Source organism: Saccopteryx leptura, chromosome 4, assembly GCF_036850995.1.
Source record: "Saccopteryx leptura isolate mSacLep1 chromosome 4, mSacLep1_pri_phased_curated, whole genome shotgun sequence".
In the NCBI taxonomy this organism is placed as follows: Eukaryota; Metazoa; Chordata; class Mammalia; order Chiroptera; family Emballonuridae; genus Saccopteryx; species Saccopteryx leptura.
This window is the reverse complement of record NC_089506.1, coordinates 171,029,412-171,048,402: the sequence shown is the minus strand read 5'-3', so window position 1 is coordinate 171,048,402 and position 18,991 is coordinate 171,029,412. Positions and strand designations below refer to the sequence as shown.

The following is an 18,991-nucleotide window of genomic DNA, read 5'->3' as shown; positions in this document are numbered from 1 at the left end:
ATATGAACTGAATAAAAAAAATTTATCACACTACTAAAAAGCAACTTACCTCAGGCTCTAGTTTGAAACTGAGCCACTCATCAAGTTTCAAAGCTGCCAAATTAGCAGTAGTTCTATCTTCCATTTCACTATCACTACTGTCGTTAGAAATACCATCCACTGTTCAAACAAATATTGAAAAAAAAAGTTCACTTTTACCATCTTATATGATAGCAAAAAAGAATAAGTAAATTAGATAGACACTTCATATTTAAAGAAATCCTCCTGCTATACTAATAATTCATGTGGGAGTTCTCTAAACCCCACAAGTCACAAATTAAATGTCAATATTTAAAAGGAGAAGGAAAAAAGAATTGTAAAGACTACCATCTCTAACACAATGCAACAAAACAAAAAAGACAAGAAATTAAAAAATCAAAAGTACATTCAAATAATTACTAGACAAAGAACATTATAATAACTAAATTTATTAAGTTAAATAATAACTAAAATTATTAAGCAAAAAATTGATGTATTAAGACAAAATGTTATTCACATTTAAAACTATAATCCAGTTTCTTTTTGTGTGTGTGTGAGAGAGAGAGACAGAGAGAGAGACAGATAGGGACAGATAGGAAGGGAGAGAGATGAGAAGCACCAATTCTTCATTGTGGCACCTTAGTTGTTCATTGATTGCTTTCTCATACGTGCCTTGACCTGAGGGCTATAGCAGAGCAAGTCATTCCTTGCTCAAGACAGTGACCTTGGGCTCAAGCTGGTGAGCCCGTGCTCAAGCCAGCAAACCTAGGGTTTTGAACCTGGGTCCTCTGTGTCCCAGTCCAACACTCCATCCACTGCACTTCCACCTGGTCAGGCTATAATCCAGTTCTTGAAAACCTAATAGGCAACCCTCTGGTAAATTTAAGAGAAAAAAGCGCAAATCTAACTACAAAATCAGAACTGAGAATAAGGTTATAAAAATGAATATAAAAATTAAGCTAAAAAGATATACTATGCATAATTATGGAAGGAACTTAAAACTTTCCAATAAATTTATTCTTTTCTACAAAATAAACTGAAAGAACACATAATTACTAAAACTGAAAGAATAAGATACAGAAAAACTCAGATTATTTAAGGATAAAATTCAAGATGTCCTTAAAGAACAATAAAGAAATCCAGAATATCAAGTCTCTCAAACTTTCAAAAATCAAATAATAGCCAGTTCCTTTAATCAGAGAAATATAAACCAAACCCTAAAACCTGATAAAACCTAAAATCTGAAGATAAGTAAATGAGCACATGCACAGAACACACAAACTCTATAGGTCAGCCTCACTAGTGAATATAACAATTTTAATAAATGCTAGCTAAAATATTTAGCATTACAATAAATGATCCTTAATTCAACAAAGGTTTATCCTTGGCACAAAATTATAGTTCCATAAAAAAACATATATATCGGCCCTGGCCAGTTGGCTCAGTGGTAGAGCGTCGGCCTGGTGTGCAGGAGTCCCAGGTTCGATTCCCGGCCAGGGCACACAGGAGAAGCGCCCATCTGCTTCTCCATCCATCCCCCTCTCCTTCCTCTCTGTCTCTCTCTTCCCCTCCTGCAGCCAAGGCTCCATTGGAGCAAAGTTGGCCCGGGTGCTAAGGATGGCTCCATGGCCTCTGCCTCAGGTGCTAGAATAGCTCTGGTTGTGACAGAGCAACGCTCCAGATGGGTAGAGCATCGCCCCCTGTGGGCATGCCGGGTGGATCCCGGTCTGGCACATGCGGGAGTCTGTCTGACTGCCTCCTGTTTCCAACTTCAGAAAAATACAAAAAAACCCACAAACATATATATCATGTCAGTGAGCTAAACAAATTATATGAAATGCTCAAAAACTATTTTAAAAATTCAACACATTGGCCCTGGCCAGTTGGCTCAGCTGTAGAGCGTCCACCAGGCGTATGGAAGTCCCGGGTTCAATTCCCGGCCAGGACACACAGGAAAAGCGCCTATCTGCTTCTCCACACTTCCCTCTCTCCTCTCTATCTCTCTCTTCCCCTCTCGTAGCCAAGGCTCCATTGAGGCAAAGCTGGCTTGGGTGCTGAGGATGGCTCCATGGCCTCCACCTCAGGTGCTAGAATGTAGAACAGCTCCCAGTGCAGCGGAGAAATGCTCCAGAGGGGCTAAGCACTGCCCCCTGGTGGACATGCCGGGTAGATCCCGGTCGGACGCATGTGGGAGTCTGTCTGTCTGCCTGCCTCCTCCCCGCCCCTTCTCATTTTGGAAAAATTAAATAAATAAATAAATAAATAAATAAATAAATAAATAAATAAATAAAATTCAACACATTTTTTAAAACATCAAAAATAACAATCCTTCTTAATTTACTAAAACAAAAATTAACATTAAATCAATGGTACAACTTTAAAATTCAAACCTTTAAAATTTTAAAAAATGAAACAGACTATTAACATGGTTTTCCAAAATCATAAAAAAGAAATTGAAAAAATAAATTATGGTAACAAAGTATTACTTTAGATTAATAAATAATCTAAAGGATTAATAAGAGCTTAGTAAAGCAGCAAATAAAATATACTGTCCACAGTATTGTTCCTATTAAGCAAAATCAGCAGGAAAATGAGAAAAATAACCTATCTACTGTAATAATTCAAAACCAGCAATAAAACAGCTTAATGATCATTTTAAGAATTATATCTAACCTTTATAAAGTTACCCCCAAAAATATGGCTAAATTTAATAGAAGGTATGACTAAATAGAATATATTAAATTTGCTGGAAGTAACAGTAAGTTAAAATCACAAAAGATTTCTTAGGTGCAAAAAGGGTTACAAGAAGATGACTATTCAATAATCATTAAAAAGTAGGTAAGATTATCAAAACTTAACAACAGAAAAGCAGCATAAAGTTACAGGTAGATCCTCCACTACCAGATATTAGAGCTTATTAAAAAACAAAACTATTGACTAAGATGGTATAATATAGCAGAAGTTTAAAGGAATATACAAAAAGTTTTAAAATGCCAAATGTAATATGAAATCAATGTAAGCTTTCTAAAGGAGGATACAGAAGGATTATTTATAAATGGTGCCGGTAAGGGAAAAGCACTTGGAAAAACATTACATCTACACTAGAAAAACATTAGCTCTAAACCAGAGACAATGCAACATGTTTAGAAAAAATACCTTAAAAATCAAATTATAGAAGAAGAAAAAAAATGTACTTATTAGGTCCATGCAAGATGAAACTTTCTCAGCTTTGAAATGAGCAGTATAGAAAAAGATTATTCAGTTTGAATATATAGTAATCAAAATACAGACTCAAGTTATGTAAAGCCAAGAAAAAATATTATATTATATTATCTTATATTATATTATATTATATTATATTATATTACATATGATAGAAAAAAGACTAACAGCTTTAAAGTCATGAAACAGTTAAGAAAAATATCAGCACTCAAATGAATAGGCAAAAGATTAAACAACTCAATTAAAGAGAAATATAAGCAAATGCATGGATAATAATTTCTTTTTCACAGAAATAAAATTAAAAGTGTAAACTTAAAAATCTTCTTTAAAAATATATTTTATTAACATATTTACTAATATAGCAAATTTACTTTTTGTTTGTTTGTTTTTTACAAGGACAGAGAGAGAGTCAGAGAGAGGGATAGACAGGGACCGATAGACAAGAATGGAAAGAAATGAGAAGCATCAATCATCAGTTTTTCGTTGCGAGACCTTAGTTGTTCATTGATTGCTTTCTCATATGTGCCTTGACCACGGGCCTTCAGCAGACCGAGTAACCCCTTGCGCAAGCCAGCAACCTCGGGTCCAAGCTGGTGAGCTTTTGCTCAAACCAGATGAGCCTGCGCTCTAGCTGGCGACCTTGGGGCCTCGAACCTGGGTCCTCTGCATCCCAGTCCAATGCGCTATCCACTGCGCCACCGCCTGGTCAGGCGCAAATTTACTTTTTAAAGCTACAATAGTACCTAATGATGGTATGTAGTTGCAATGAAATTCACTCTTAATGGCCCTACAATGGCTGTGTATGAAGTAAGAACCATAAATAATATTCATATTCTTTTTCTATTTAAAGGAATTTTATATCAAAGAAAATATTTTATGAAAGCAAAAGGACACACAGATAAGACATAAATGTATCAATGCCCTCAACTTACTCATGTCCTCATGAGTTACTTACCATACTGTTTCTACTCTTTCTAGGCAAACTTAACCCTCTATGGGCCCCATCACTCCACTGTAACTGCTCTTGTAAAGGTCATCAATGACCGCCATACTGACAGATACAACAAACAATTTTCAGTACACATCTTTTTCAATCTCTCAAAGTAACATTCAGGAGAGCTGACTATTCCATTTTGAAGCATATTTACCTTCAACACCTGGTCATTCTTTCTTCCTCTACTCATATTCTAAAACTTAGAATTTCTCTGAGTGTTGTCAAGAACCCTCTTCTCTACTTACACATTCCATCAGGATATCCATTTTAATGTCTTTAGTATTGTCTATAAGCTGGTGACTTCCAAATTTGTATTGCTAGCCTAGGTTTCTTCCCTGAACTCCAGATATGTAAATCCAATATCTCCAGAAAATGTCTTATTTAGGATGCCTTAGCTGTCTCAAACTTAGCATGTAGAAAACAGAACTGACTTCTATACAACCTCAATCTCAAATAAGTGGCATCAGTTATTCAACAAGCTACCACAACCAAAACCTGGGAGTTAATGACTTCTCCTTTTCACTCAACACCCACATTCAACCCAGTAGTTACTAATACTATCTCCAAAATAATTCTGAATGTACTTCTCTTAATATCAGCTGCCAACACTATAGTTCTGGGCCATCATTATCTGTCAAAAGACCACTGCAAAAACTCCTACCTGCATCCTCCCTCCCATTCTGTTCCTTCAGCATTCCATTCTCACAGCCAAATGGTCTTTTTGAACATAAATCACATCATGTTACTCCCTTACTTAAAACCTTTTAATGTTTTCCCTTGCATTTACCCCACTTTCTTCTCCCACTTACAAGTCCCTGCCTTTCTTTCAACCTATCTCATCCCACTCTCTCCTTGACCACTGTGTTTCCAATCACATAATCTTTCTGTCAATTCTTAGATCATATTCTAGTAAAGAATCTTGGCCCTTGCCAGCTTATTTTTGTATCTTCACATGGCTGGCTTCTTCTACTTTAGGTTTTAGCTTAAATCACATCTCCTCAGAGAAACTTGTCTAGGGTTTCTTTCTAAAGTAGGTCAACCCTAAAGCCGCTTCTTTCTTTCTTTCATAGTACTACACAAATTACTTACTTTTTTGCTGTCTAACATCTGCAACCCTGTAAATGCCTAAGGACAGAAACACTTTGTCTATCTTGCTTTCTGTTACATCCTCAATACCTAGCACATACCTGACATATAATAGATGCCCAATAAATATGTGCTGAATCACTAACAATAGATAAAAATAATCAAGATGTCCAACTATAAAGAAGCATATTAAATGCATTATGCCACTTTATTGCAACAGAATATTTTTCAGCCATTAGTATAAAATACTTAAAATATTTTTATATATTAAATAATTAAAATAAAAGAATATAAAAAATAGTATGGGGCTGTGGCAGTGGCTCAGTGGATACAGCATCAGCCAGGCATATGGACCTCCCGGGTTCAACTCCTGGTCAGGGAACACAGAAGAAGAGATCATCTGCTTCTCTCTCCTTTCTTCTCCCCCTTTTCTTCTCCCACAGCCAGTGGCTCTACTGGTTCAAGTGTGGCCCCAGGAGTTGAGGATAGCTCAGTACTCAAGTATTGGCCCCAGATGGGGTTGCCAGATGGATCCCAGTTGGGACACATATAGGAGTCTATCTCAATATCTCCCTTCCTCATACTTAAAAAAAAAATGGATGGGTAAAATAATTAAAAAAAAAAAAAAAAATATATATATATATATACACACACACACACACACACACACACATACACACACACATATACATACATACATAAATATGTATACATATACAACATATATATACATGTTTATTATATATTTTTCTATCTGTAATATATAATTTATAATATATAAAAATATTTCTCATATATATATTAAAAATTATTTAAATAAGGGTAAAAAAGACTATGAGTAACTACTATTATTACTTCATTTAAATAAATACCTTTATTTATGTTAAACTATCATTTAAATTCAATAGAAGAGAAAAACAAACTTCCTATCAGCAAGATTAATCAAAATCAAGTTATCTTAGAAGTTAATTTCAAGAACAGTGGTATGTTTTAGTATTTTTAAATTAGTCATAATATATTGAAAGGGAGCTACTACTACCTAAGTTTCTGTAATCTCAAAATTTGGTTTAGTAAAAAAATTCATTTCCAATAGATTTTTATTTCCTTCATAATACATTTACCCCGGAAGGATGAAGATTCCTGAAGAGCATTACTCGCCAACCTAGCTGGTCCACAGAATACCAATACAGTGACGGGTGTCACTACTGAACAGCATCTAATGTTAGCAATTCTATGGGCTCTGGTCATTTCATCGTAAATTAGCCAATTTGTGGGCAGTGCCTGAATTGCTGCCGCTTGACCATTGGCTGGAGGAATCTATTAGGAAAAAAAAAATCAAAAAATCGTTAACTGGCAATACTTATAAATGTAAACAGTCCCTTGATGAAATATGTGATGTATATCCAAGCAGAAATTAAAGCAAATCATTGCTCATGTAGTTTATACAGAGGTCCTCATTACTTAACACAATTAACTCTTTCAACTCTAAGAGTGAATCATAATTTTGTTCCAATGCTAAATTATACATATAAAACTAATTTCATAAAACAGGTTCAGTATTTGGAACCTTTTTTTGTTGATTTTTTCAACCATCTAAATTAGGTTAGTTTTATAAACCTCAAGGCCTAAGAGTATTAAAAATGTTTTACCTTTTTATATTGAGGCTGACTGAGAACTGAAGTGGGATGAAACCGTACTTTTTTCTCCTTTGGCCCTGTCAATACTAAATTCTCTCTGTCCACATGGACTAAATTAGGATACATGCCTGCCACCAATGCAGCTTTAACGACAGCCCAATTTTCAGAATTTGTGTTAACATCTCGAATGTCACCACCACCTCGTGCTCTAACAAAACCTAGAAAGAGGAAAAAACCACACCCACTTTTCCTATTGTTCAAAATATGCTTTTAAATTTGTGTTTTTTACAAAAAATTATATAACTCAGATAAGTTTAGTAATATTCAAATTCTACAATAAATAATAAAATCTAGTTTAAAATATAGAATAAAAGTTCTAGGAAAGTTTAGGTTTGCTCAGGATAAAGAAAGTAGAAAACTCATTAGAAACTTAGGAACTTTTTAAAAATTACATATTCTTGCAGTAAAGTTGTTCATAAGCTGCTATCTGAAACACACTAAAATCATAGCTGAAAACCTAAATCATTCCATTGACAAGTATTAATAATTTTTTGGTTATGATAAACATTGGAGGTAAAGTCGAGTAAATATAGAGTATTCTTGCTTAAGTTTCTAAAGTCTTTCAGATTTCCCCATATTTGAGACAACTCTAATTCCTCTGGTTTATCTTTACATTATTTTGGCACTTCAGCTAATCCATAAATCCAGGCTCCGGCACTTCTCTTCTGAGTATTTCTTCAATGTACTACACTACTCAAAAAGAAATGAACAATTCTAAAATAAAATAGCAACACTGGCATTCTCTTTTGATTTAAAAAAATAAAAATCAAAGCACCTTCAAGTGTTACTTGTTGCTTTATGTTCTAAAAATATGAAGGCCAGCATTCATATCAATCTACTTAAATTTTTATACTTTTTATTTCATAGAGCTAAATAATTGTTAACAATGACTACTGTAATATCTAAATTATCTTTGCCAAAAAAAGCATTATAAATTGCTTGCTGCCAACAGTATCAAAGGTATTCATACATTTCTCAGCTAAAACTTCTGCAATATCATTTTTTTCAACAGACAAAAGTTGAGGTCACACAGAAGTCTACAAAGCAGTTCATGAATATAAGATATACAATAATGTGATAATGTCATAAAAATAATATATGATGGTATCAGTTAACACTAGAAATACTACAAGGTATGGGCAGGGTACTTTCAGTGGTTTAAATAGGTTCTTTGGGGAAAAACTTTACCTGATGCTCTAAGTTGACCAAGCAATTGAGTTCTCATGCCTATAATTATTTCCATGGTAGCTTGTGAAAGAAAATTCTTTTCACAAAAGGCTCGTTCCCACCCATCGCTTCGTGCTTTCTGCCATGCCTATAAAAATTATATAATAAGATAGATACATTTACCAATAACTTCTTAGGTAGGCAGTCAAGTAACTGAAAGCCAGTATATTAACCACTCAACATCAATTCTCCATCTAATTATTTTATAAAATCTATGACTTTTTTTCAGAAACCAAACTTGTAAATATAAAGAACAGAATGGTGGTTACCAACAGGAAGGAGTAAGTAAAATAAGTAAAGGTGGTCAAAGACACAACTTCCAGTTATAAATTAAGTTTTAAGTCCTGGGGATGTAATGAACAGCAATGGTGACTATAGGTGATATTTGGAAGTAGTTAAAAGAATAGATCTTTTTTTAAAATAAACGTTTTATTTTTACTGAGATATAATTGACATATAACATTAATTTCAGGAGTAAAACATAGTGATTGATATTTGTATATATTGTGAAACTATCTTCACACTAAATCTAGTTAACAGTCTAGAGATCTTAAAAGTTCACATCACAAAAGAAAAAAATTTCTTACAAGGTATAGGGCAGAATAAATTCCCTCAACAAAGTTCTAGTTTTCTACATTGGGAAGATTAAGAAGGTCATTCTGGATTTTTTAAGCCTTATGTGCTCCCTGGATGGCCAGTTAACTTGTGGGGTAGAGATGTTTTGAAAAATATGGGAGCGCTGCTTGTCAGTCCTAATGGTTTAGTCAGTACTCAGATGCTTGATCGCAGATTTTTGCCCACTAAGGGACTAGGGAAAGAATAGCGAGGAATTCTCACCCCCATAGAAGTGGCACCCAATATCAGAAGGTGTGGATTAGGATATCAAAATTTAGCATAGGGGCCTTGGTAGCTCCTGCTACCCCAATAATGCATTGTGCAGACCCAATTACTTGGAAATCAGATAATTCTGATGGGTAGACCAATGGCCCCTTTCTCAGGAGAAACTTAGGGCAGCTGCTCAATTGGTACAAGAGCAGCTACAGTTTGGGCACACTGAACCATCTAATAGCCCATGGAATACATTTCCATATTTTGATCTTGTTGCCTCCTGGATTATCAAGGGGCATAGGCAACCCTTACAGTTTATAGGTTTTGAGCCTCAAAATTATTGTTGTTCCTTTTTTCAAAGGATCAACAACAATGGCTCTGGGAAACTTCCACTAAATGGCAAATCGCTCTTGCAAATCAATGGACTTTATACTGAAACTGTCAACTTAAAATCAGCTCAAAGTCTAGAATTATATGCCATTATCATGGATTTTTAGCATTTGCCATATTCCCCCTTTAATCTAATACAGACAGCAAATATTTACTTATGGTGTTTCCACTATAAAGACTGCTGTCTTAGGGACAAATGCTGATGAACTATTTCAGCAGTTCCTCCTTCTTCAAAGACTTGTATGTTAACATAGAGCTCCATGTTTTATAGGACATACTCGAGCCCACTCCATGCTCCCTGGAGCTCTAGCACAAGGGAATGCCCTTTTTTATTTCTTTTTTTTTTTTTTCTTTTCTTTTGTATTTTTCTGAAGTTGGAAACAGGGAGGCAGTCAGACAGGCTACCGCATGCGCCCGACCAGGATCCACCCGGCACGCCTACCAGGGGGGCATGCTCTGCCCATCTGGAGTGTTTCCCTGTTGCAACCAGAGCCATTCTAACATCTGAGGCAGAGGCCACAGAGCCATCCTCAGCACCCAGGCCAACTTTGCTCCAATGGAGCCTTGGCTGCAGGAGGGGAAGAGAGAGATAAAGAGGAAGGAGAGGGGGAGGGGTGGAGAAGCAGATGGGCGCTGCTCCTGTGTGCCCTGGTTGGGAATCGAACCCGGGACTCCTGCACGCCAGGCCGACGCTCTACCACTGAGCCAACCAGCCAGGGCCTAGGAATGCCCTTGTTGATCAAGCTACCCAAAAGAAAATTATTTGGAGCAACCATGACAGACCGAGCAATTCAGTCTCATACTATTCATCACCAGAACGCTGCAGCCCTGTGTAAACAGTTTCAACTTTCTCGGGAAGCAGAACGGCAGATTGGGAAATCCTGTCCAAGGGGTCCTATTCTACAATCTGCCCCTTCATTTGGAGTTAACCCTCAAGGACCCCTACCAGGACAACTTTGGCAAATGGATGTTACTCATATACCTTCATTTGGCAAACAGTCCTATGTCCACGTTACAATGCATACATATTCTGGATTTATAGTAACCTCTGTCAGAACAGGAGAGGCTGCTAAGCATGTTATAGCTCACTGTCTGTATGCATTGTTCTATTATTAGATTTCCTAAACTGGTTAAACTGACAATACTCCTGCATATGGAGCAAAAGCATTTACTGTATTTTGTCATTCTTACAATCTTTCAAGTCAAGGTATTATTAAAGTGCACCCAGCAAATATTTTAAGGTCAATTTAAAAAAATTTAAAAAATTTAAAAGGGGGGAGTCATATCCTGGAACTCCTACGGGTCTATCATATCATGCTTTTTACTTAAAAAAAATTTTAATTTCTTTTGAATGCTAGTGAACAAAAGATGCCAAATCTTTTTCTCCTGCAAACTACTATCTTCTTTATTTGATCCAGCTAATAACACTTTTTTGTCTTTTTCCAAATAGCTCCAGATATATGGAAAAGATTTATATAGGCAGATGAGGATCCTCAAACCCCTCAGCGAGATCTTCTGAGCATGGCTTTTAAGATACCTAGAGGCAGAAAAGGCCCAATAGAGATCAAGGGAACTACCAGTTTTTTTTTAGGATACACCCTTAAAGGCTCCAATGCCCCAAAGGGGTCTCATAGGATTCCATCTGGGTCCTGCTTCAATAGTGGAAAGGAAGGTCATTGAGCTAAAAGCCTGCCAGACTTACATGCCTCTGCCGTGAGCAAACAGGGACACTGGAAGGTAGGCTTCTCCCTCGCTCCTCTAAGGGAGGGTTCAGTCTCTTCCAGCCCTGCTCCAACCACCTATGACCTAACCTTGCCCAGAATGCTGGGGTTTGCCACTGAAGGCTGAAGGTGCCCAGGACCGTCGGCCCCATCTATGACACTGTGGACGAGCCTAGGGTATTTCTTCCAAGAAGCAGGTAAACTGATCTCATTTGCACAAGGGCCACTTAACTATGTCTTGCCTGAATAGTCAGGTTTTTTATTCTTCCCTCGAAGATCTCTGTTGTGGGTGTTGACAGTCCTATTTCCTGCTGCTTTGTTTAATATATAGTGTTTCCTTTATTCCTCCTACCTCAATGCCCCACTCATATTTCAGGCTGGGACCTACTCCTAATTTAGAGCTCTCTTTCCCCCTTTTGCCAACTTCTATTATGAATCTACCTTTGCCACCCATCTTAGTGTATCCCAAGGTTCTCTTTACCAAGCCACAGTCGCAGAGCTCCAGGGAAAAGCAACCTGGTCTCATCTCTCCAGGCTAGGAGAACAGAAATTCCATCTCCACGCATGATGCAGATGGCTTTTCCAGTCTACCTGAATCATTACCAGCTAGAAACAGCGGGCATTGGGACTTGGATGTGAGCTGCAAAGTATAGAATTGTGACAACAATTCCAGTGCCATGCAGATTTTCCCTGGATGTGGACTGTTCCTGGACTCCTGCTCCCTGTGACAGCTCCTAACAGACTGAACTGGGGTTGGGTTGCATTTTTCAGGTATTTGGCATGATGTTGGGGCCAACTTGGATTTGGTGAACATGTTAAGAACACTACTCTTTTATGGATTCTTGCTGTATTGGCCAAGAGTTTTCTTAAAGGCTTTAATCACTGTAAAAACCAAACAAAACAGAAGACTGGATAAAGAAGATGTGGCACAGGATGACGTCAGAGTAATGGCGGGGTAGGAAGTGATACCGATAAATCTCCCCCAAAACTCAACAAGATCTTCAACCAGAAACAGAAAAACCTATCCTTGGAGCCTCCAGATGTTTCGCAATACACCCAAAGGTATGGTCGAGCGAAAAATTGGCTAAATATATAACCAAACCCCGAAGGAAATAGGGAGTAAGAAATGCTCCGCCTTCCTCACTAACCTAAACAGGGCGGCTTTCACTGGGAACTGAGAATATAGAAACTAAGGCGGGCAAAGGGGGTGAATAGATCCAGGCCGCAGCACAAACGGCCGAACGAGGCTGTGGCACGGAGATACAAGGCGAGGAAAAACTGTTCCTGTGGCAACCAAGGCAATACAACCTAACACTCGCACCAAACCCAGACAAAGAAAGACAAGTGCGGCAGCCATTTTCCCCGATCTCCTGGTCGGCTCGTGAAGATAGTGAGCGAGAGATTCCTCCGAGTACCTCAGCAGTGTGCGCCCGTGTTATCCCACAGAGGAGCAGAGTCAGGGGCCTTTGTGTGGGCCAAAAGCGGAATCTCGGGCCACCCCAGCACCTTGCAAAAGCCACGCATGGGGACAGAGCAAGAACCAATTCCAACACTGGAAATTTTCGATGAGGGTGGGGGTTTCACTCAGAGTGTGAGACTGCCGGCCTGATATCCTGGTCTGCGCGCGCAGATAGTGAGCGAGAGTTTCCTCCAAGCGCCCCGCGAGTGGGCGCCCGCACGTGTTACGGGGCAGAGTGGCAGAGCCAGAGGTCTTGGAGTGGGCGGAAGCCCCGCCTGAGTATGCTAGCAGCTCTGACTGACTGAGCCTCACCCAGAGCCCTGTGCTGAGTGGAAATAGAGTGGGGAGTTGCCAGCTCTTTGAGCCTCTTACTATCCACGCAGAGGCAGCAGCAACCCCATAGCTGGATTATCAGGCTACTAATTGAGGAAGGAAAGACTAGGAGAAAGGCTCCAGGAACACGGACTCTCTCACTGTCGGAGCCTATAAATGTTAATGAGCCTCGACTGCCAACGAGACTGAAGCACAATACATGACATCGCCATAGAGACTTATCAACTGCAAACCTCTACCTGAGCATGCCAAAGGGGCGGAACCCGGGGTACAGAGTCACCGACCAGGAAGAGGGAGAGAAAAGAAAAAGCAAGAAGATAACCTCTCAAAATCAAGAATAATCCGCAGACTTTATAACCTACCCCATTTTATTATATTTGTTCGTTAGTTTCTCTTATCTTCATTCTTGATATTTTTTTCTTCCTCCTCCAATTTGGTCGATTAACTCTCTGCCGGTCTTACTCTCTCCTCTCCTTGAACTACACTACCCATAAGTGTTACATCTCCCATTAGCTTTTCTTTCTTTTCCTTTCTCTCTATGAGGGTTGCACTCCAAAACTCTTAACTCTCTCTCTCTCTCTCTTTTTTTCTTCTTTTAGTGGTTCCCTCTTTTTTTTTCTATCTCTCTTTCTTTTCTCCCTCTATATTAGTTTCTTCCTTTCTCCTTTACATCTCCTCTCATTCAAACCTCAATAACGAACAAATTATCTTATCTGGGACTCAAACATATGTTTGTGGCATTTTCAGGGGGGGTTTTACTTCACCTTTTTAACTCACTAGCAGTGCTCCCATCCCTGGCTCTCCATTTTATCTAGTTCTTGTTCCAATAAATACAATAGTAATTTTTAAATTTGTCCCCCCATTTTCCTGTTTCCCTCTTATTCCTCTCATCATAACTCTTAGTCAACCAACACCTAAAAGCAAATCATTTTATTCTTGACCCAAATTTTTTCCTTATTTGCTTTTTGTGGGTCCATACCCCCTTCTTTTATTTTATTTATTTATTTTTTTGCCCATTTATTACTTTTCCCCAATTCAGGCCCTCCATTAAAGGCATTGTTATATATAATACAATATAATTCACAGTTCACCACAAGATTTTCTCAAGAAAGCGGGGAGAGGAGAGGAGAGGAAAAAAAGGGGGGGGAATAATTTCCTTTTTTTAAAATTTTTATTTTTCTTTATTTCATTATTAATTTTTTTTAAAAAAACAACTTTTCGATTTTTTATTTTTTTAACTTTTTATTCTTTATTAAATCTCATTAATACTATCAACAAAACCACCCTCAGATGCCATTAAGGAAGAGAAAATCAAATATCATGGATACAAAAGAAAGAGAGGTAACACAGCTAGATGAGGAAAAATCTATGGAGAAAAAATTTAATATATTGGAAACCTTGGAGCTAAATGACAGAAAATTCAAAATAGAAATCCTAAAAAATCCTCTGAGATATACAAGAAAACACAGAAAGGCAATTTAGGGAGCTCAGAAAACAACTCAATGAACACAAAGAATATATGTCCAAGGAAATTGAAACTATAAAAACAAATCAAACAGCGATGAAAAACTCAATTCACGAGCTGAAAAACGAGGTAACAAGCTTAGCTAATAGAACAGGCCAGATAGAAGAGAGGATTAGTGAAATAGAAGACAAGCAACTTGAGGCACAACAGAGAGAGGAAGAAAGAGACTCAAAAATTAAAAAAAAAAATGAGATAGCCCTACAAGAATTATCTGACTCCATCAAAAAGAATAACATAAGAATAACAGGTATATCAGAGGGAGAAGAGAGAGAAAATGGAATGGAGAACATACTCAAACAAATAATAGATGAGAACTTCCCAAGCCTGTGGAAAGAATTAAAGCCTCAAATTCAAGAAGCAAACAGAACTCCAAGTTTTCTTAACCCCAAGAAACCTACTCCAAGGGTTATCATAATGAAATTGGCACAAACCAACGGCAAAGAAAAAATTCTCAAGGCAGCCAGGGAAAAGAAGAATACAACATATAAAGGAAGGCCCATTAGATTATCATCAGATTTCTCAGCAGAAACTCTACAAGCTAGAAGAGAGTGGACCCCAATATTTAAAGTCCTGAAAGAGAGGAACTTTCAGCCACGAATACTATACCCATCAAAGCTATCCTTCAAATATGAAGGAGAAATAAAAACATTCACAGATACAGAAAAGATGAGGGAATTTATCATCAGAAAACCCCCACTCCAGGAATTACTAAAGGGGGTTCTCCATCAGATACAAAGAAAAAAAAAAAAAAAACAGAGCCACAAGTAAAAGCTCCAAAAAGAACACAATAAAACCAAATTTAAACTGTGACAACAACAAAAAGAAAGGGGTGGAGAGGATGGAGATTAACAGTAGCAAAGGACGATGGATTGCAAAAGTACTCCCAAAATAGTGCGCTACAATGAACAGGGTAGGAATCCTTTTCATTACTTAAATGTAACCACCATTGAAAAAAGCACCACAGAAGCACATGAGATAAAAAAGATAGCAACAGAGGAAAGATGTATGGAATACAACCAAATAAAAACAAAAGATAGAAAAACGAAAGAGAAGGATCAAACAAGACACAAAACTAACAGAAAGCAATCTATAAAATGACAATAGGGAACTCACAAGTGTTAATAATTACAATACATGTAAATGGATTAAACTTACCAATAAAAAGGCACAGAGTAGCAGAATGGATTAAAAAAGAAAATCCAACTGTATGCTGCCTACAGGAAACTCATCTAAGTAACAAGGATAAAAACAAATTCAAAGTGAAAGGCTGGAAAACAATACTCCAAGCAAATAACATCCAAAAAAAAACAGGCGTAGCAATACTCATATCTGATAATGCTGACTACAAGACAGGAAAAGTACTCAGAGACAAAAATGGCCATTTCATAATGGCTAAGGGGACACTGAATCAAGAAGACATAACAATTCTTAATATATATGCACCAAACCAAGGAGCGCCAAAATATATAAGACAGCTACTTATTGACCTTAAAACAAAAACTGACAAAAATACAATCATACTTGGAGACCTCAATACAGCGCTGATGGCTCTAGATCGATCATCCAAACAGAGAATCAACAAAGATATAGTAGCCTTAAACAAAAACTAGAGCACCTGGATATGATAGACATCTACAGGACATTTCATCCCAAAGTGACTGAATATACTTTTTTCTCCAGTGTACATGGATCATTCTCAAGAATTGACCATATGTTGGGCCACAAAAACAACATCAGCAAATTCAGAAAAATCGAAGTTGTACCAAGCATATTTTCTGATCATAAAGCCTTGAAACTAGAATTCAACTGCAAAAAAGAGGAAAAAAATCCCACAAAAATGTGGAAACTGGCCCTGGCCGGTTGGCTCAGCGGTAGAGCGTCGGCCTAGCGTGCGGAGGACCCGGGTTCGATTCCCGGCCAGGGCACATAGGAGAAGCGCCCATTTGCTTCTCCACCCCTCCGCCGCGCCTTCCTCTCTGTCTCTCTCTTCCCCTCCCGCAGCCTTGCCAAGGCTCCATTGGAGCAAAGATGGCCCGGGCGCTGGGGATGGCTCTGTGGCCTCTGCCCCAGGCGCTAGAGTGGCTCTGGTCGCAACATGGCGACGCCCAGGAGGGTCGCAACATGGCGACACCCAGGATGGGCAGATCATCGCCCCCTGGTGGGCAGAGCGCCGCCCCATGGTGGGCGTGCCGGGTGGATCCCGGTCGGGCGCATGCGGGATCTTTCTGACTGTCTCTCCCTGTTTCCAGCTTCAGAAAAATGCAAAAAAAAAAAAAAATGTGGAAACTAAACAACATACTTTTAAAAAATGAATGGGTCAAAGAAGAAATAAGTGCAGAGATCAAAAGATATATACAGACAAATGAAAATGACAATACGACATATCAGAATCTACGGGATGCAGCAAAAGCAGTGATAAGAGGGAAGTTCATATCACTTCAGGTATATATGAACAAACAAGAGAGAGCCCAAGTGAACCACTTAACTTCACACCTTAAGGAACTAGAAAAAGAGGAACAAAGACAACCCAAAACCAGCCAAAGAAAGGAAATAATAAAAATCAGAGCAGAAATAAATGAAATAGAGAACAGAAAAACTATAGAAAAAATTAATAGAACAAGGAGCTAGTTCTTTGAAAAGATCAACAAAATTGACAAAACCTTGCCAAGACTTACCAAGGAAAAAAAGAGAAAGAACTTATATAAACAAAATCCAAAATGAAAGAGGAGAAATCGCCACGGACACCGTAGATATACAAAGAATTATTTTAGAATACTATGAAAAACTTTATGCCACTAAATTCAACAACCTAGAAGAAATGGATAAATTCCTAGAACAATACAACCTTCCTAGACTGAGTCAAGAAAAAGCAGAAAGCCTAAACAGACCGATTAGTAGAAAAGAAATAGAAAAAAACCATTAAAAACCTCCCCAAAAATAAAAGTCCAGGCCCTGACGGCTATACCAGCGAATTTTATCAAACATTCAAAGAAGACTTGGTTCCTATTCTACTCAAAGTCTTCCAAAAATTGAAGAAGAAGCAATACTTCCAAACACACTTTGAGGCCAACATAACCCTCATACCAAAACCAGGCAAGGATGGCACAAAAAAAGAAAACTACAGACCAATATCTCTAATGAATACAGATGCTAAAATACTAAACAAAATACTAGCAAATTGAATACAACAACATATTAAAAAAATAATACATCATGATCAAGTGGGATTCATCCAAGAATCTCAAGGATGGTTCAACATACGTAAAACGGTTAACGTAATACATCGTATCAACAAAACAAAGAACAAAAACCACATGATCTTATCAATAGACGCAGAAAAGGCTTTCGATACACAATTTTATGTTTAAGACTCTCAACAAAATGGGTATAGAAGGAAAATATCTCAACATGATAAAGGCCATATATGATAAACCATCAGTTAACATCATACTAAATGGCACAAAACTGAAGGCTTTCCCCCTTAAATCAGGAACAAGACAGGGTTGTCCACTCTCTCCACTCTTATTTAATGTAGTACTAGAGGTTCTAGCCAGAGCAATCAGACAAGACCAAGAAATTAAAGGCATCCATATCGGAAAAGAAGAAGTAAAGGTATACTTTTTGCAGATGATATGATCCTATACATCGAGAACCCCAAAGAATTCACAAAAAGACTACTAGAAACAATAAACCAATACAGTAAGGTCGCAGGATACAAAATCAAAATACAGAAGTCAATAACCTTTCTATATGCCAACAATGAAACAACTGAGAACGAACTCAAAAGAATAATTCCCTTCCCGATTGCAACAAAAAAAATAAAATACTTAGGAATAAACATAACAAAGAATGTAAAGGATTTATATAATGAAAACTATAAACCATTGTTAAGGGAAATCGAAAAAGATATAATAAGATGGAAGAATATACCTTGTTCTTGGTTAGAAAGAATAAATATAATCAAGATGGCCATATTACTCAAAGCAATATACAAATTTAATGCAATTCCCATAAAAATTCCAATGACATTTTTTAAAGAAATAGAGCAAAAAATCATCAGATTTATATGGAACTATAAAAAAACCCGAATAGCCAAAGCAATCCTAAAGAAAAAGAATGAAGCTGGGGGCATTACAATACCTGACTTCAAACTATATTATAAGGCCACGACAATCAAAACAGCATTGTATTGGCAGAAAAATAGACACTCAGACCAATGGAACAGAATAGAAAGTCCAGAAATAAAACCACATATATATAGTCAAATAATTTTTGATAAAGGGGCCAACAACACACAATGGAGAAAAGAAAGCCTCTTCAATAAATGGTGCTGGGAAAACTAGAAAGTCACATGCAAAAGAATGAAACTGGACTACAGTTTGTCCCCCTGTACTAAAGTTAACTCAAAATGGATCAAAGATCTAAACATAAGACCTGAAACAATTAAGTACATAGAAGAAGACATAGGTACTCAACTCATGGACCTGGGTT

The 18,991-nt window shown here is 37.5% G+C and overlaps 1 protein-coding gene across 2 annotated transcripts in view; it reads right to left on the bottom strand.

The window, feature by feature from the left end:
* YTHDC2 (YTH N6-methyladenosine RNA binding protein C2) overlaps positions 1-18,991 on the bottom strand; it is a 90,536-nt gene that overhangs the window by 15,191 nt on the left and 56,354 nt on the right. For both annotated transcript variants that reach the window (XM_066382025.1, XM_066382026.1), the window contains 4 exons: positions 8,206-8,332; positions 6,970-7,175; positions 6,442-6,637; positions 50-159 (listed from right to left, as the gene is read on the bottom strand). In XM_066382025.1, the coding sequence (XP_066238122.1) occupies positions 50-159; positions 6,442-6,637; positions 6,970-7,175; positions 8,206-8,332 (639 nt within the window). The remainder of the gene's footprint in view (positions 1-49; positions 160-6,441; positions 6,638-6,969; positions 7,176-8,205; positions 8,333-18,991) is intronic.